The sequence below is a fragment of the Adiantum capillus-veneris genome, chromosome 24 (genome assembly GCF_014529385.1).
Source record: "Adiantum capillus-veneris isolate H3 chromosome 24, ASM1452938v2, whole genome shotgun sequence".
Classification (NCBI taxonomy): Eukaryota; Viridiplantae; Streptophyta; class Polypodiopsida; order Polypodiales; family Pteridaceae; genus Adiantum; species Adiantum capillus-veneris.
Genome location: NC_140954.1, coordinates 84,430,659 through 84,450,545, shown reverse-complemented (window position 1 = coordinate 84,450,545; position 19,887 = coordinate 84,430,659). Strand labels below are relative to the sequence as shown.

General features: G+C 43.6%; 1 protein-coding gene and 1 pseudogene across 1 annotated transcript in view; one reads left to right on the top strand and one right to left on the bottom strand.

Moving 5' to 3' along the window:
• Positions 1-529: 529 nt before the first annotated feature.
• LOC147426694 (uncharacterized) lies at positions 530-2,063 on the bottom strand (annotated as a pseudogene).
• A 6,008-nt stretch (positions 2,064-8,071) lies between these two features.
• LOC147426693 (GATA transcription factor 24-like) overlaps positions 8,072-19,887 on the top strand; it is a 72,935-nt gene continuing 61,119 nt past the window's right edge. The window contains exon 1 of the mRNA XM_086498136.1: positions 8,072-8,711. Within this exon, the coding sequence (XP_086354262.1) occupies positions 8,259-8,711 (453 nt within the window). The 5' untranslated portion in view covers positions 8,072-8,258. The remainder of the gene's footprint in view (positions 8,712-19,887) is intronic.

Here is a 19,887-nt window from a genome sequence, read left to right as displayed (position 1 = left end):
CTCATCCGGTCTTTACCCCCTCATCCAGCTGCATGGCGGCGTGGCTTCCCTCTGTAGCCGCAGACACTGCTCCCTCAGTCCTTGCTTGCTGCAATGCGCCACCGACATCCGTGCTCCTTATGCCGCTCATTATTGACTCCCCCGCCAGATGCTGTGCTCCTTTCGTCGCTAATATCAGAGAGCGCATTTGTTGAGATTCGTGTAATGAAATGATTTTTTGAGGATCGCATTTGTACTCTCCTACTCGCTCCACGTAAAAGAAATTCAAATCTTCCAAGATTCTCATCTTTAATCCAAGCAGCAGACCATAGAAAATTGCATTAATTTTTAAGAAAGAGTAGAAAACAACCCATACGAACGATTTGCGAGGCAATTTTAATTTCTCGAAACAAAACGACATGAACACTGCATTTTTGTTTAAAATTCATAACCACAACAATTACAATAACTTCTTGTGTCAATAAGTGTGAGAATATAGGTAAAAAACGTAATTACAAATGTCCCATTGCTATAAAATCTATTGCAGGTGTTATAAACGGAAATTTCTAGATGCTATGTTTCCTAGCCTGACAACTATTGCATTCAACCTATTCAGTTGTGACTTGAAAGAAACTATTTCCCTTGACAAAGCGTTTATTTGTTGTTGCATTTCTGCAACCTGGACATCAGCAGCATTAAGTTGCACATCCTGCAGCATGTCTTTGACACTCTGTGTGCAATTGACTACGCAAGCACGGAGAGTGTCATTGTCATTTGCATTGGCACCACGGAGCTGTCGCCAGATTTGCATAAGTACATCCTCTAGTCTTTGGAATAATACGTTGTCTAAATTATCATGTTCACTATGATCCGTTTGCATTCCCTAAGCTTCCACAGAAGGCTCCGTTGACTCCATGTCGCGCACCTACGAGAGCCAGCATATAAAATAAGAAGTCATCGACAAACAGAGCAAATGTAGCCGAAGAAACTTCTAACAACATACCTAGCATGCAATAACGTCAGTTTTAGTTCTCTTGAGCAGGGGAATGAAGTCACTTCCAATGGCAGCGTCAATGTCGTCATCGTCGCTATCAGATATGTTTACCACTTCCTTCGTTGCCATATTTTCCCCTTGCTCCCTGTGGTTCATAAAGAGAAATAATAGCACCAAATAATTAGGCCGTCACCAAATAATAGCAGTCAATGGAATACCTTTCAGTGTTTTGCCATTTGTTCAGGAACCAATCCAGACGTGGGTGAGTGGCACCTTGGAGTACAAAAATATCGAGTATGTTGTTGTATGTCACTGTACTCGAAAATGCCATGCACTTCCATACAACAACAATTTTACGTTGCTCCATTCCACGCCCTTGGTAAGGTGTAATCCAACTGGACGATAGATAATAGTTACCGCTCTTAATCATGCGGTGCAAAGTACCGAGGAAGTCATGACCAAAAGGGTGATTCAAACTATATTTCCAATACATGAAAGCCCTATCAAACACATTGGTGTTTGTCAAGCAGACTTTATTTTTTAGGTCGTCTGCCCCATGAAGCGTGTAAAGCTCAATCCCTTTATTAATGTCATCAGGAGATATGTTGTGGCCAACATTCTCAAAATGATCTTTACCTACGTCTTTTAAGTAGTAACCAATCATTCCTTGAAACGTGTGCATGTTCTTTTGCTTTAGTGCCCTGCAAAGAACAGTGGCTCCTACAGGCGATTCTCTATCCCATCCCAAGTATGCTTTCACCTTTTTGTTGACCGCTATAATAGATGTGGACATAATACGCACGACCATTTGGAAGTGCAAGTGGAATACCGTTCCGCCACGCTCAATGGAACACATTCCAGCAATAGTCTCTTTCTCTAGGAATTCTTTCAGCACAGGAAGCAAGCCGGTGTCTACGTCCGCCCCCCCAACAGAGATAGTGATGCTTAGCTCGAAAAGCCTCTTCGGATGCCTACTCTCAGCTGTGAGCAGCTCCTCCTAGGTCTTCCTAAGTCTACCCCTACGGACCAAAGAGGGAGATGCATCCCCGCTATCGTCAATCGAACGTGCAGCTTTCTTCATCCTCACCATGGTAACCTACAACATTGGACCCTCATAAACAAAAACCAATCGAACCACACCCCGCTTCACAAATTAAACCAAGCATGAAATTTTACTACTTCATGAAATTATACCTTTCCGACCACTTTCTTGATGCCGCAACTAATTTCTGCCCGTTGTTTGAATCACGTGCTGTCTTTCGTTTCCTTGTAACTCTACGTGAAACACCTCCAATTGTCCTTGATGTGACTGCAGGCAAATACAGTAACGTTTAATTTGAAAACCTACTATACACGAAGACTGCCTTCCTGCTTGCGACGATACTCCTACTAATTTCCTTTACATAAATTCAATCACCCACTGTGTGTGCAGGCGAAACACATACTGAATCACCTACTGTGTGTGCAGGTAAATAAATTCAAACGCCTACTACCTCCTGCCGCTATCAACTGCCACGCCCACAGTACGTCCTGTTGCGCAACAGTGCGACCCCTGCCGCTATTGCCTGCGGGACTCTGGCTGCCAACTACTAGCTCCTGCCGCTAACGACTGCCACGCGCTGCATTAAAACCATCACCGCATGCAGGGCGCCAACCTAACCCATGCGAACTCAGCTTTTGGCTGCGCGAACTCACGTTCATAACTGGCGACGGGCGGCACTTTTGTTGAAGATGATGAAACAGGAAACAGAAGGAAGACAGCAACTCAAAGTAGGAAGAAGATGGAGAAGGAGAAGACACGGAGCTTGTGTATGAGATCTCTGTAGTCTCTCTCTCTCTGTATTAGAATAATAGAGTATATACAAACTCAGAGCTACAAAGCTTATATGAAACCCTAAGAGATAAGGTGTCCTTTCACACCGGATGTCCAGGGGGAAAAACCCAGTGGGAGAAAAGTGCCCCTGGTGAAGCGCGTATACACACTAACACTACTACATGTCTACAAATCCCCCCTGTAGTGATAGTGTGAATCCGTACAAGGTAGCAGATCATCATGTGTATGAGAGTAAGCCCAAAGCTTTTCAGAAAGCTTCAAACTTTTCTCGTGATAACGCCTTCGTAAATAGATCTGCAATGTTATCCTGTGTAGGGCAGTAAGTTAGTGTGATCTCCCCTGCATGTAGCCTTTCCCTGACATAGTGGTAGTGAACCTCTATGTGCTTTGTTCTTGCATGAAATACTGGATTCCTTGCAACTGCCATAGCACTCTGACTGTCAGTGAAAATGGTAGTGGGTGCCTGTTGACACTCACAAAGATCTGCCAATAACCCGCGTATCCATACACAATCAACTGTTGCCGTGAAAGCTGCCCTGTACTCATCTTCACAAGTTGATGTAGCGACTGTGGGTTGCTTCTTGCTTAGCCAAGATATACATGCATTTCCCAAGAAAAAACAATTCCCACTTGTGGAATGTCGTGTGTCAAAATCACCAGCCCAATCTGAATCGCTGTAACCAAGAAGCTGCATAGAACTGTGCTTTCCATACATATCCCCCCTTGGAAAGAACATGGAAAGATTAGGGGTACCTGAAAGGTAACGAAGTATGCGCTTCACAGCCTGCCAATGATGCATACCTGGGCTGTGCATAAATCTGCTTGCTTGTGAAACCCCAAATTGAATGTCTGGACGAGTGTTGCCTGCCAAATATATCAAGCAACCAACGGCTGCTGCATAAGTATGTACATCAAAAGGTTCTCCAGCATCGTGCATGCTCAACTTTGATCCAATTTCTACAGGTGTAGAGATTGGTTTACAATTTTGCATACCAAACTTGTCCAAAATTTTATGCAAATATTTTTCCTGCAACATGTATATGCCATCCTCTGATTGCACAAACTGAATACCCAAGTAATAATGTAGCAAACCAAGATCAAACATCTCAAAGGTTTTTCTCAAAGCATCTTTAAACGCTTCAATTTCATTTGCATTATTGCCTGTAAGAAGCATATCATCCACATAAAGTGTTAGCATAATGAGAACTCCATCTCTCTTTTTGACATACAAAGTACTTTCTGTTGGACTATTCTGAAATCTCTGGCCAATCAAATAAGTATGTATCTTCTCATACCATGCTCTTGGAGCCTGTTTGAGACCATACAAAGCTTTACGCAATCTACATACCTTTTGCTCTTGACCTTTTACAACAAAACCACTTGGTTGACTTACATAAACTTCTTCCTGCAAATCACCATTCAAAAAAGTAGTTTTGATATCCAACTAATGCACTTTCCAACCATGATGAGCAGCAATTGCAACTAGTGATCTAATTGTAGACGCACGAGAAGTAGGAGCAAAGGTTTCATCATAATCTATGCCTTTCTGTTGCGCATAGCCTTTTGCTACAAGCCTTGCTTTGTACCTGTCAACAGTACCATCTTGTTTCCTTTTTACCTTAAAAACCCACTTTGTACCAATAGGCTTTTTACCTGTAGGCAAGTCCACTAGATCCCATGTATGATTCTTATGAATAGAATTAATTTCTTGCTGCATAGCATCTTTCCACTGAACACACTCTAAAACTTGTTCAAATGAATCAAGCTCATCTACATCACAAAGAGTGCTAAAGCAAGCCAAATCTACTTGCTCTCTGCCAAAAGTAGTACCAGCCCGTGTTTTTCGTGGCAACGGTGCATCCAACTTGCTATCCTGCAAAGTTTTTTGAACCCATTTAGGCAAGGTTCTTTATTCCCTGAGAACTTCTTGCTCTTCACGCACAATTTCCTCTACATCATGAGGTGTCACATGCTGATCAAAAGATTGATCAAGATTATCAACTTGTTGTGATTCTTGATTCTCCACAAAAGAAGGAAGCAAACCTTCAAATACATCATGTGTCTACATATGAGGTACATCAAAAGCAACCATAGGTTGAGCAATAGTTTCTGCAAAAATTACATCACGACTTTCAAAAATCTTGTTTGTAGCAGGATTGTAAAGTCTATAACCTTTACTTCCACTACTGTACCCCACAAATATACATTTGATTGCCTTATCATCAAGCTTCCCACGTAACTGCTGAGGGATGTGAGCATAAGCAAGACAACCAAAAACACGAAGATAAGTGACTGAAGGTTTTCTGTCATACCAAGCTTCATATGGAGTAATGGTCTTCAAGGCACGAGTAGGACACCTGTTCAAAACATGTGCTGCACAAGCAACTGCCTCCATCCATAGCTTATGAGGCAAACTCTTAGCCTTGAGCATACATCTAGCCGCCTCCATTAAAGACCTGTTCTTCCTTTCTGCAACACCATTCTGTTGTGGTGTGTACGGCATAGTGCATTGGTGTTTAATGCCTTTCTTTCCCAAAAAATCCTTAAATGCACCTGACATGTATTCACCTCCTTGATTAGTACGAAGAGTCTGTACTTTGCAACCTGTTTCATTTTCAACCATGGCGACATAATGTTGAAAAACTGCAAACACATTTGACTTTGCTTTGAGTGGATACACCCAACAAAACCTGGAAAAGTCATCAATGAAGGTCACAAAATAAAGGTTGTTTCCTATAGATGGCGTCCTCATAGGACCACATACATCACTGTGTACAAGTTGCAACTTTCGTGTCCCTTTAACTGAACCATCCTGCAAAAATGCAAATCTGTGCATCTTTCCAAGAACGCAACCTTCACATACATGTCTTGGTGGCATCTCCAATAAAGACAAATCATGCACCATATTATGACGTTGTAAAGTCATCAAACTACCATAACTAACATGCCCAAATCTAGCATGCCACAACTCAGCATCCTGCATGGCCTGAGTCTTTGTTTCTGCAATACATACCTGAATCTGCTTTTCATAACGATCTAGCACAAATAGTCCATTTTCCAGTGTACCTGTAGTGATAAGAGAATAACCATTCTCTCGATCTCGTACAACACATCTGTCATCCTCAAAAATGACATGAAGACCATTTTTTGCAAGAGAAAATACAGACAACAAATTCTTCTTGATCCCTGGAATATATAAGACATATGGCAAGCATAAATCTGAACCATCTGAAATGGTAATCAAAAGCTTACCAATGCCTTTGATTGGATAAGAAGCATTATTTGCACATGTCACCTTCTTTCCTGCTGGAGCTGCATCCAATGAACAAAACAAATCCTTCCTTGAAGTAATATGCCTGGATGCACCACTATCAAAGTACCAAATCATTTGTGTCTCGTCAACACTGTAAGCAAAAAAATCTGAACATACTATAAAAGCATAAGAATCCTGCACAAAGTTTGCAGACTCTTCTTTAACTGTAGAAGAATCACTAGAAGCTGAAACAACCAAACTTGACTCTTTCTTCTTTTCTTTAGCAATTCGCTTTTTACACTCACTAATGTAGTGATTAGGTTTCTTGCAGTAGTGACATTTACCTTTCTTCTTGGAATTGTCGGAATCACCTTTAGACTTCTCTGAAGACTGTCCTGCACCAGACTTGGAGTGATGAGCACTCTCTTTAGCCTTGTTTTTGTTATGTACAACAAGAGCATGATCCATACCATCCACCTATAAAGACTTGTTCTTACGTGATTGATCCTCCTGCAATAGCAAAGCCACTAACTCTTCAAAATGAAGAGGCTCAAGATTAGCTCGCAAAGATAGAGTCAAAGAAGTCTGAAAAGTCAAATAAGATGGTGGTAGTGAATTGAGTGTTTTGGAAACCAAGTCCTTCTCTGGAATCACTTCATCAATGCTAAACAATTGCTCTTTAAGATCCCTGATTTTTGTAAGATGCTCGACAATATCGTCACCTTCGTCCATCTGTATTTTGTCAAGTTGTTTCTTCAAAAACTCTATTCTGGTAGCATTTCTTCCTCCAAACATAGCTTGCAGAGTGTTCCAAGCATCCTCAGAAGTTCTGCAAGATCTAATATGTGGTGTGATTGTCCTCTTTATGGTTAAGGCAATCACAGCCATAGCTTGTGCATCTTTAGTATCCCATCTCTTTTGCTCTGGAGTGACTTGTGAGGGTCCTGCACCAACAGCTGCACCACGACCAGGCGTGGCAGGTGCAATGCTAACTGGACGAACTTCATCTCCAGATACATAATCCCACAATCCTTTACCAACCAAAACATTTTTGGCCATAAAAGATCAAAGAGAATAGTTGGTACCATCCAATTTGTCTTCGGATGTAAACGCACCAAAAATCTCTTTCTCCGTAGATTGAGCCATACTGTGGATGCACACAAGAGAGCAAAAGAATCTCCAAGAGATTCACAAATCTCCTCTCCAATGCAAGCAAAACTCTACACAAAATCTCAGCACAAAGTTAAGACAAGCTGCTTCCCAAAAGAACTGTTTACCTGAAGAAAATCTGTCAAAAAGTGTGCACACCCTCTTGATCTAAACGCCTCCGAAAAGTAACTTCTGCTACGTTGCTCAGAACAAAATTCTGAGGGCTCAAACGGCTTCGAAAGGGGGGTAAAACCTCAAGCCATCTGCTCAGAATACTCCCGGAACGTCGAGGATGCTCCTACGAGCAAATTTTTCGAAAACTGCCTGAAAACTGCGATTGCGTGCGCGGATGCGAAAACGTAAGTAGAGGCTCTGGAAATCACCTCGTTCTGATACCAATTGTTGAAGATGATGAAACAGGAACCAGAAGGAAGACAACAACTCAGAGTAGGAAGAAGATGGAGAAGGAGAAGACACAGAGCTTGTGTACGAGATCTCTGTAGTCTCTCTCTTTGTATTAAAATAATAGAGTATATACAAACTCAGAGCTACAAAGCTTATATGAAACCTTAAGAGATAAGGTGTCCTTTCACACCGGATGTCCAGGGGAAAAACCCAATGGAAAAAAAGTGCCCCTGGTGAAGCGCGTATACACATTAACACTACTACATATCTACAACTTTTCACTAAAAATAACAGCATCGCCTTTGATTCTACTCTCAATTTCATTTAAATAAATTGAATCCCCTACTTGACGGTATGCTTTTGTTTGATTAGTGGGCCCTCACTTCTCGCCCTTGAATCCCCTCAACGGGGTTCTCACTTAAGTTGGAGATTTGAGAGAGAGAGAGATAGAGAGAGAGAGAGAGAGAGAGAGAGAGTTTTATGTAAAATGGAAGGAGCCAAAACGATTAAACGCTAAGGCTCTGCTCGCAATTCTGGTTCGAGGTTTTATCAGAGACCTGCGCTTGGGCTGGTTTCTTTCTGTTGCCAGTGATGTATGTGAGATCACTTAGAAAGGCAGTTCCCTCCGAGCTTTCCTGATCGCGATGTCGGATGCAGAGCATGCAGCAGAACAACAAGTTCTCCATGGCCATCAGCATCCCTCTCTTTATACTCACAATCACGCGCATGCACATGCGCTGCCACATGCTCATATGAGCAGCCTCCCTCATGCTCACTTGCGTACACACAATCATGGAGAGGGTGATGATCAAGCTGAAGCTCAGGGCCACATTGTTGAACATGGGCACATGCACATCCGTTATGTTCATGCTCATACCCAAGGTCATGTTGCACATCATGATGAAAACAATTGTTTAGGAGATGAGGCTGAGGATGAGGGTGGTGATGAAGGCATGGAGGAACCAGAAATACATTCAGATGGAGGTCATCCTGGCGATCCACATTCTAGTTTAACAGCTCGGGTGCAAGGCACGAATCAATTGACGTTGTCATACCAAGGAGAAGTCTATGTTTTTGACACAGTTCCACCGGAAAAGGTCTTTCTAAATTCTTTTGTGTCATTTTTGTGGTTGCAAAATTTATAATGAATGGTTGTGATGATTTAGTCCTCTAAGAACATATTGTGGATGCATTTTTTGTGAGCTTGAGTTTGAATGAATTATACGATGGACAAAATTGAATCCCATAGTTTGATTCTAAACCTTGTGACTATTTGGGCCATGGATTTGGGAAAAGATGCCTTTGCATTTTGAGTAAAATGTGGGGGTGGTTGTCTTGGCCATCCTGATAATTGTCTAGATGCTTTGCTTATGGAGGTTGGTGATCTTGGGTGGTGTCACTTAAAGCTCATTTTGTGGACTGCTTAAACCTTTCTCCTTTTTGTATGCTTGAGGGCCATACTTGATATGAGGCCAATCTTCAAGTAATGGAGTGTGTGAATCATAACCCGCAAGGATATATTGAAGAAGAGAGTACAAGGATGTATTGTTTAGTTTGGATCCTTTATTGGCTCAAGGTCTCTTTGTTAATAATTGTTTGCTTTCTTATCATCAAGAGCCTCTCTGTAACAGACTTGGACACTCCAAATCGAGAATCTACGGCGACAGCACAAATAATCACTTCAAACAGTTCAGAGTTCACAATTGATTCGACACTGGACTAGTGGAGTTCCGTGCCTAGAGATATTGGTCCCAAAGATTGGTGCCCCTTTCGGTATTTCTTTTTGTATTAATCTGTGTTCAAAGTACAAGAGTGTGGGCAGACTCAGACTCTGCGTCCAGATGCTCTGAGTTGTGAGTGGCCTACCCACTTATTTAAAGAGTACAAGGGATGCCAAAAGTAGAGCCCCAAAAGCTGGAATCCAAAAGCTTGCCATAAAAATGTGCCCTTAAAAATAGGCTTTCAACTTAAAAGCATCTTTAAAAAAAATTTAAAGCTCTCTCTCTCTCTCAAGCTTGCGTAGAGAAAATAAAGCAAGAGCAAAGGCTGTGCTGCGTAGAAAAAGCAACGCAGAAAGCTATACCCCAAAGGCTGTCGCTGGTATGTCCGCCAAACGCGTCGAAATTCACGGAATTCCGTACAGGTTGCCACGTGTCATCTGTTCGGCCGTACAGTCAGCAGCATCAGCATTTTCGGGGGTGTGTGGGTCTAGCGGGCAGCCAGGTGGGTATGTGTGTGTATTGGCAGCAGCCACGTCACCCATTTGTGACACTCTCTAAGTCTATTTGAGAGCTGAGCGAAGTTCATGATGTGGTATCTATTTAGCATTTTGGAGCTATGCAAATAACTAGCTTGATCTTGATGCATTTTGCATATGATGAACTTTGATTCTTTTCTCTGTATAAATAGGAGATTGCATTTGATTGATGTTTTTTTCCAAGCTTACAGAACTACTTTTTACATGCGATGAGAGATAGTGACCATTTATTTAACATGAACCGAGTAACTATTCAGGAATGCTGACATAAGTTTTAATCAAAATTCAGTATGGCATTAGATGCCATGGACAAATCTTGGCTCACTCTTCTATTGGCGCTTCTGAAGACCAGGGGTTTTCTGTGTTCAAACGATAATTGATGACGATGTTATCCTTGAATGAGCAACATGAGAAATAAGAGTGTACCCCCTCCCCCCTCTCCGACTCTCAAGCTACACTCACGTCACCATACATGTGGGAATTTGACAACCCATAAAATACATGCCCCTCGTAAAGGGGCCAACAATGGCCATACTGAACAAATACGAGTGTGACGGGTTTTAGGGTCAGGGTTTTTGTAACAGACTTGGACACTCCAAGTCAAGAATCTACCATGACACCTCAAATAATCACTTCAAAACAGTTCACAGTTCACAATTGATTCGACACTGGCCCGGTGGAGTTCCGTGCCTAGAGATATTGGCCCCAAAGATTGGCGCCCCTTTCGGTATTTCTTTTTATATTAATCTGTGTTCAAAGTACAAGAGTGCAGGCAGGCGCTCACACTCAGACTTTGTGTCCAGATGACCTGAGTTATGAGGCCTTGACCACGTATTTAAAGAGTACAAGGGATGCCAAAAGCAGAGCCCCAAAAGCTTCAAAAGCTGTCCCAAAAGCTGAAAATAAAAAACTTGAAAAATAAAGCAGAAAGGGCTTTTCTCTCTCAAGCTCTCTTGAGCCCTTAAATAAAGCAAAAGCTCTCTCTCTCTCTCTCTCTCTCTCTCTCTCTCTCTCTCTCTCTCGCAATTGCGTAGAAAAGCAATGCAAAAAATCAACGCCAAATCTGTCGTAAATCGCGAAATCCGTACAGCCTGGCCACGTGGCAACATTTTCGTGAATTTCAGAAACTGCCGTACAGCAGCCACGTCAGCAATTCTAGCATCTCCGCATTTTTCCAGCTTTGTGCAAGGTGTGTGTACACATGTGCAGCCAGGTCATCACATTTGTGACATACCCCCCTCTTGAAAGCATTGTAATCGCCCTCGATTCGCCTGCAAAACAGAAAAAAGCCATAAACTGTCTTAACAGACACTGACTGTTAGTACCGACGCACTAGGAACACATATCTAGCACATGTACCAATCAACAGTCACATCACACGACATCACAGGACATCACTTGATATCACAGGATATCACATGACAAATCACATCAACATTCATTCGGATCTTAGACCATGATTTGTCGGTAATGCAGTTAGCAATCGCATCTAGATCCACTCAGGACCTCAAAGATGCCGGATTGACTAACCCCTATTGCAACCATGTCTATTCGAGATCATTTAGACCAAAATGCTGCAGTCATTTCGTCTATCAGTTCTTGCACTTAAAAACAAGTCAAGAACAAATCAGTTTCATATTCAAGAATTCCATTTTATAAAGTTATACAGCAGAATATTGTCAGCTCTCAGTATCCGTGAAGCTCAGAGAGACATTAGTGACTCTAGTATTCTAAAAATCAAGGCATCTGTTGACAAAGGAGCGGAGTAACTCCCCTCTTGTGCAACCCACTGCCCCACATCTCCGGCCAAGCTAAATTCAGGGTTCCATTTGGAGTAGACTATGATAAACCAAAAGCTTCAAGGTAAAGGTTCACAATCTCAGGAGTATTTGCTAGATCCTCCTCCTCCATTCACTTCGCATCCAATGCAGGATAGTTCTTGAATTTAACCAAGAACCACCTTCGTACTTTACTCTTATTCTTTTTGTCCTTATGTGCCAAAATCTGTTCAAGAACAAGGATCTCCTCGTTTTCCTCCACTTCAAGTTGCTCATCGGGCTCCCCATCTTCAGACACATCACCTTTAAAAGGTTTCAAGAGACTCACATGAAATGCATTGTGAATCCTCCAAGTGTCGGGCAGTTTTAGTTGGAAGGAGACGTCATTGATCTTTTCGGAGATTTGGAAAGGTCCGTAGTATCTCATACTAAGCTTTGGAAAAAGCCTCTTCTTTCCCTTCTTCTTTCTCAGGCGTGCCTTCTCAAAACGTAAGAGCACCCAATCATCCTCCTTCAATTTCAAATCGCGATGATGGCGATCCGCTGGCTTTTTCTGTCTTTTCTGAGATTTCTGCAAAGCCTCGCGGACCTTGGCAAAAGCCGTGTCTAAGTCGTGCGTATACTCATCCGCTTCAAAAATCTTATCTTTTGTGCTTAAGGAGGGTGGAACCTTTGCAGCACCTTCAATAATCTCAAATGGCGCCTTCCCGGTTGAAGAGTGTATCGTGTTGTTGTAGGCAAATTTCACCAAAGGTAGATACTTTTTCCATTGAGTCTTCTGATCTGAGATATAAGATTTCAATAAATCTAAAACCATTGAATTGGCAATCTCAGATTGCCCGTCAGTCTGCGGGTGGAAAGATGACGAGAACTTAAACCGCGTGCCAATGTTCTCCCAAATTGCCTTCTCTGGGGCCCCTGTCGGAGACAATCGTCTCGGGCATGCCAAGTAATCTGATAATCTGGGCCACAAACAGTCTCGCTAAGTGATCCGGCTTGACTGTTTTCTTCACTGGAATGAAATGAGCCTGCTTGCTAAATCTGTCAATAACAGTCCAGATACCATCGTGGCCACTCTGTGTTCTCGGGGGATCAAGAATGAAATCCATTGCAATACTTTCCCAGGGGCGGGTGGGTATGGGCAAAGGCTGTAACAATCCCTGTGCTTTATGCCTGTCAAACTTGACCTTCTGGCATACCAAACAACTGCGCACAAACTCGTCCACATCCTTCTTGAGTCTCGGCCAAAAGAAGTATCTCTCTACCCCTTTCATGGTGGTAGCAATGCCGCAGTCACCTGTAAAAGGCGGACAGTGGCATTCGGTCATAACCTTTTTCCTCAACGGTTGTGTAACGCACAACATTGTTTTCCTCATCAAGTAGCCATCCCAAATGGAATATCCCGCTACTGTCTCCCCATCATGTACCTGTGTGAAAACGTCATCAAAATCCTGTCACGTGAGACATCCAACCCTTCGTGTTCGTGGACAAGCTACAACATGACAAGGGTTCAGTTCAGTCAAGTCAGTCTAGAATAGGAAGTGATCTGGCACTTTTGTGATTCTGTTCGCAGACCGTGCATGTCCAGAGGCTTAGATTAGATGCATATCCTCTGGTTGCACACAGCATGACCATGAGATTCTAATCAGAACCCATCAGGAGCATTTTTACAGTGCATAGACATATTTTCCCTATTTTTGACATTTTTCACTTATTTATTAAGTGACTTTTGTTGGGAACTAGGTAGGGCAATTGTGCTAAGATAATATAAAAGCAAACCAGAGTTAGCACTTTCTGGCAGAAGAGGTAGCAGGAGCACCTTGCTCAACAGGCAACTTCTCAGTAGGACCAACCCCCGTGATAACTCTAGCGTTTTCAGCATTGCAGAAGGCCTAGCGTTTTTGCATCAGATTAGCTAGCGTTTTAGCACTTGTAGATTCACGGCGACAGACAGAAGATCAGCCCTAGCGTAGCAGATTCCCCCACAATAGCAGATCAGCCCTAGCGTCAGCAGATTTTCACTGCAGAACCCCAAATCAACCTAGTGTTTTTGGATCAGCCAGAGACCTACCATTTTTGCAGATCTTTGCGAGAGAAGCAGCAGTAGCACCCTCGAACCTCGCAGATTTCACCTTCCCGCAGCAGATCCTCGCCGCACGGTCAGATCCCGCGAAGTTTGCAGTTTCAGCCCGGAAAACGCAGATTTCAGCATCTGCATTTTCAGCGCATCGTCGTCGTACCGTCGTCATCGACATTGTCTCCGACATAGAGTCAGAATTCAGCAGATAAAGATTTGCAGATTTCAGCCCTTAGCATTCGCAGATTTCAGCCCGTCTCGTCATCATACTCATCGTCGGCAAGTTCAAGCATTGTAGAGATTTGTGCAATCATAAGTAGACCGCTCTCGCCATAGAGAGTGGGGCCTTCGGATGAGGGTTTGACAACATTCTGGTGTCGTATTCTCTTCTCCTCTGTCTCTCAGTCTCAGCACCTTCATTCACAGTGTTGATCCACTTTGTTTGTGTCCATTGCACTCTCTCACTAAAGGAACGGAAGGCTCTCCCTTCTGTAAGTAAAAGGAACCTTGAGCACAGTTCGGAGCACTCATCTTGAGCAAAGTTTAACATTCACTTCCGCTGCACCTTACATTGGTATCAGAGTTTTGACAATGTTCTGTATCACTCAAGGAAAGAAGCACATATTTTTTTTGCTTGTTGCTGTCGCACGTAACCCAAGTTCTCTTGGGCGTGTCGATTCCTAATCGTGTTTTTGAAGAGTGACAGGAAACCCAATAAAGAAGGGCTTCCAGCTCCCCCTTGTGCCTCTTTTCACTCGTTGAGAGCAGACTGTGCACTTCGCGACCGGCCAATCGACGTGAGGTGGGAAAAAACAACCTTGGTGTGAGCGCAAGCGCAAGGCTGCCAAGGGCCCGCGTAAAAGAGCAGAACTCGGGTGAAGAGAAGATCCTTCTCTAACACAGATTGCAAGCGAAAGAAGAACCTTAAGACCCTCAAGAACCTCAAGACTCAAGAACTCAAGAACCCCAAGAACCAATACCCCCAAGAACCCAAGTTTCTTGTGAACTTAAGAACCCAAGACCTCAAGAACCCACAAGAACCCACGACTTCAGTGGATGGTCATCACTCGAAGCGGAATGGATACTTCGCTTGGAGGTGATGAGCATGAGAGAGGCGAAGAAGAATTTTCCCCACCAGGAGGTTTTTTCGACCCCCCCCCCTTCCCCATCTACGCCAAGGATTGCACTAACTCCTACGGAGGAGTTGGAGCAAATGTTTATGGACAGGAAGTTAGAACGCGAAGCAAGAAAAGCAGAAAGAATGGCGGAATTTGATCGTGAATGCAAAGAAAGAAAAGCAGAAATGGATTGCAGACATGCAGAAAGAAAAGGAGAAAGAGAAGAAGAAAGAAAGGTAGGCCATAGAGTGTGAGCATGAACAAGCGCGACACATGCAAGAGTTGTTGCGACTCTTTTCTCAAGTGCAAGCACAGATGCAAGAGATTCGGGAAAAGGAGACTCTCTCAGTCTCTTCTTCTCCAAAGCAAGACACACAGGATTTGCATGATGATAAGCATGATGAATTGCATGATAATGATGAGTATGATGATTTGGATGATAAGGACAAGCATGATGATTTGCATGATGATCAAGATGTGATTTCTCACAAGCATGATGATTTGCATGAAGATGATGTGATTGTTCACAAGGATGATGTGTTAGTTGATACTTTCTCTAGTGAAGCCAACCTCATTGCAGATTCGATCAATAACGAAGAACAGATCTTGGCTCTCGAGTCGAGGTCCACAGAACCCCCACAGGAAGATTCGATCAAACAGGAAGAACCGATCTTGGCTCTCGAGCCTAGATCCAAAGAACCCTCACAGGAAGTACTATGTGTTCGCATGATTAGTCAGCACGCATTGTTTGACTGTTTCATTCGTGATCGTTTCCTGTATTTTAGTCAGCGTCTTTATGTGATCCCTTTTCCTAGGCATGACATATTGTACGTTGAGCACGTTTCACTCATGGATGAGCACGGATGTATGTGGATTTCTCATGAAAAGCTGAAAAGTATGCATTCAAGGAAGTCACATTCCATGTCTCTTCTTTGGCACGACACAGTCGTAGAAAGAGCACAAGACGAATTGATCATCAAGCATCGGCATCTCCATTGTGATTTGCCACAGTTGATTGATTTAGATCAGAAAGTCAAGATTCGACCCCATTGTTTGCGTGTGTGTGATGAACGGTTTGGCACTCCGTCACTTTGCTCATCTGCATTGCATGCACAGTTTTTTCAAAGGAATAGTATTTTTCCACTTACTTTACATGGAATGGGTATGTTCATGTTTTTGTGTTGGAAGTGGTTTCAGGAATTTCTAGCCTCGGAGATTCTCGAAGAAGGTAGACGTATGACTATAGACGAAGTTGAAGCATGGAAGGAGCCACAGAAGACTTTGTCGCTTTCGGCGCGGCCCAAAGAAGCAAGCGTTGCAAACCTTTATGAAGTTCAAGTATCGCACGACCCACGTATCAGAGTGGGCCGGCGAAGAGTCCTTTCCAGATTCCAGACCCTGTAGGCGATCTCCCTCGACGCTATACAGCTCGGTGTCGGGGGATTTGTATTCGAAAGGTAAGCCGGGAAGGCACCGGGCCCCTGGCTGTGAGAGGTGCGAGGAAAAGAGTTGCAGCAGACACAATTAATGGGAACAAAGCTTAAAACAGACAGTTTACCTTAAACCAAATACTCAACAGTATCCCTACTTAATCAAATGTTAATGGAAGCGTTTATGCTCCTTACAAAGTTTAACCTGTCTTAATCCAGGTGCTAATCAAGAAAATCAATAATGACCTGCCTTGTACTGCCTTCTGCTTCTTCCCGGCATGGCATAGGAACTTCGACTTCCAATGGCCGTCTGATTTTGGCTTTAAGATTTATGGCTTAAATCTCGGATTTGAATGGGCTTAGGCGGCTTAGATTAAGGAGATTATGGACTCTTAGCTTAGAGCTTAGGATAAGATGGCTTCGATTACTTAAGCTTCCGATGAGAGAGCTTATGATTAAGATGGCTTATGATTAAGAGCTTAGGAAAATTTGGCTTAAGCGAGATTAGGATTTGGTTAGAGATTAGAGATTAGGCTTCCGTTTAGAGAGCTTAGCTTCGAGAGCTTTGGATTATCAAGGCTATTGATGGTCAAGCGGTTTCGATTAAGGAGATTTAGAGATTATGGTTAACAAGGCTAAAGATTGCTTAGTGAAATCGAGAGCTTTGGCTTGGCTAATGAGAGATTAGGCTCGGCTTATGAGATTAGGCTTAGGCCTGGCCTATGAGATTAGGATTAAGCGTGGCTTATGAGATTAGGCGTAGAGAGCTTAGGAATATGGCTTAAGCTGTGATAATCCGGGCTTAGGCTTGCTTAAGAGCTCAATGAGAAGGGAAGACAAAACAAAAAAAAGAACACGAGAGTTCCAAGAGAGCCCCCTTTTCCCTTTATAGGTTGCATGGTTTTTTTTCCTTGCTAAAAAAGGGCCTACCAATTAGCGATATCGCTAATGGGTAGCCTCTCTATGACGCGGCAGGCGGGTTTTTGGAGCAGCATCAAACACGGCGAGAGTAGCACCAAAAAGCAACGCCATGAGCCTTTGAGGTGTTTCTCGCTTCTTCGGCGTCCTCATTGGAGCACCACACAGGAGGGCGCAAGCCTTTTTCTCCTCCTGCGCTGCCTGCGTTCTACCCGCCATGCCTTTGCTTTTCATTTCCCTATTGGCTTCACACCCTTAAGCCCCTATTTTAATTGAATGGGTGGCTTATTTGTTTCATTGGGCGGCCGGTTCTTATTGCGGGTGGCCATGCCCCTTTGAGGTCGGCCATAGCCATTGTAAGGGAATCACATTTGGCATAAATGCCTGCCTGAGGCAATGCCTGGCATCCTTCATTGGGCGGCCACATTAGGCGGGCACTGGCGTACATGTTGACTAAAGCACTGCCAAGCATATCATTTCTCTCCAGCAAGCTGGAGCCACGTTGACTTTTCCTCGCCATCATAGCATTCCAAAACCTGGACGAAAACTCAAAGATTTCCAAATAGCACTTTGATCGAGCCGACTGGATTGGTATGGAACCAACCCTTGGTGCATCTTTAACGGCCAATAACTTGGCAACCGTAAATCCTATTACTGATCTGAAAAGACTGACGCACTCCACAAAGCGAGCACTTCAGGTCCGTGCATTCACTTCATTTTAATCCCTTCAGTTGCAATTGCCCAATCCGGTACGGATCTGCGACCAATTCAAATATCTGTAGCTCCGATTGACGAGCCGTAAAGGCCTGTAGAGCACTTTGAGCACTTCAACCTTAATCAATAAAATCCCTGCTATGATCATTTCAAGCATACTCAATGTTTAGCATTACCAAGACATCTTTTGGCCCTTAGAGCCGCATCTGGCACACTTTTAGTTAAAAAATTGGCTTGTTAGCAAGCCCTTATAACTGCTGAATAATCATGTAGGATTCAAAAACACCTGAGTGGCATCCCTTTGCTCATTTTCTTGTCATGGGAGTGGAGCGGCACGACATCGGTACCAGTACCTCACTTTGAAAAGGAGGGGATGTCACGTGACACATCCAATATGTGTCCGTGGACAAGCTACAGCATGACAAGGGTTCAGTTCAGTCAAGTCAGTCTAGAATAGGAAGTGATTTGGCACTTTTCTGAGTCTGTTCGCAGACCGTGCATGTCCAGACGCTTAGATTAGATGCATATCCTCTGGTTGCACACAGCATGACTATCAGATTCCAATCAAAACCCATCAGGAGCATTTTTACAGTGCATAGACCTATTTTCCCTATTTTTGACATTTTTCACTTATTTATTAAGTGACTTTTGTTGGGAACTAGGTAGGGCAATTTTGCTAAGATAATATAAAAGCAAACCAGAGTTAGCACTTTTTGGCAGAAGAGGCAGTAGGAGCACCTTGCTCAACAGGCAACTTCTCAGTAGGACTGACCCCCGCGACACCTCTAGCGTTTTCAGCATTGCAGAAGGCCTAGCGGTTTTGCATCAGATTGGCCAGCGTTTTTGCACTTGCAGATTCACGGCGACATTAGACAACAGATCAGCCCTAGCGTAGCAGATTCCCCCACAATAGCAGATCAGCCCTAGCGTTAGCAGATTTCCACTGTAGAACCCCAAATCAGCCTATCGTTTTTGGATCAGCCAGAGACCTAGCGTTTTTGCAGATCTTCGCGACAGAAGCAGCAGTAGCACCAGCGTTTTCAGTTTTCAGCAGTCAGACTCCGCAGTAGAACCCCAAACCTCGCGGATTTCACCTTCCCTCAGCAGATCCTCGCCGCACGGTTAGATTCCGCGAAGTTTGCAGTTTCAGCCCGGAAAACGCAGATTTCAGCATCTGCGTTTTCAGCACGTCATCGTCGTACCGTCGTCATCGACATCGTCTCCGACATAGAGTCAGAATTCAAATTTCAGCCGTTAGCATTCTCAGATTTCAGCCCGTCTCGTCATCGTACTCATCGTCGTCGACATTGTCGGCAAGTCCAAGCATTGTAGAGATTTGTGCAATCATAAGTAGACCGCTCTCGTCATAGAGAGTGGGGCCTTTGGAGGAGGGTTTGACAACATTCTGGTGTCGTATTCTCTTCTCTCTCAGTCTCTCAGTCTCAACACCTTCATTCACAGTGTTCATCCACTTTGTTTGTGTCCATTGCACTCTCTCACTAAAGGAACGGAAGGCTCTCCCTACCTTAAGTAAAAGGAACCTTGAGCACAGTTCGGAGCACTAATCTTGAGCAAAGTTCAACATTCACTTCCGCTGCACCTTACAAATCCGTATCTGTGGCATATTGGTCTACCATATCCTCGAAGCTCCTTTGATGTATTGTGGAAATAGCCAGAACCAACGGCTTGCGAGACAAGCATCTGCCACCAAATTCTTTTGTCCCTGAACATGGACAATCTGGAAGTGAAACTGTGACAAGATGTTCACCCACCGCATCTGCTTTTCCGATAGCTGCGTCTGTGACAAGAAGTAGCGTAAACTCTGATGGTCTGTAAAGACAGTAAAATCCGCTCCGAGTAGGTAATGCGGCCACTGAGTAAGAGCATGGATAATCGCCAAAAGCTCTTTCTCATAAACCTGTGCTGTCAATTCCGGCCTTGAGAACAATTGGCTCTCGTAAGCAATGACATGGCCTTCTTG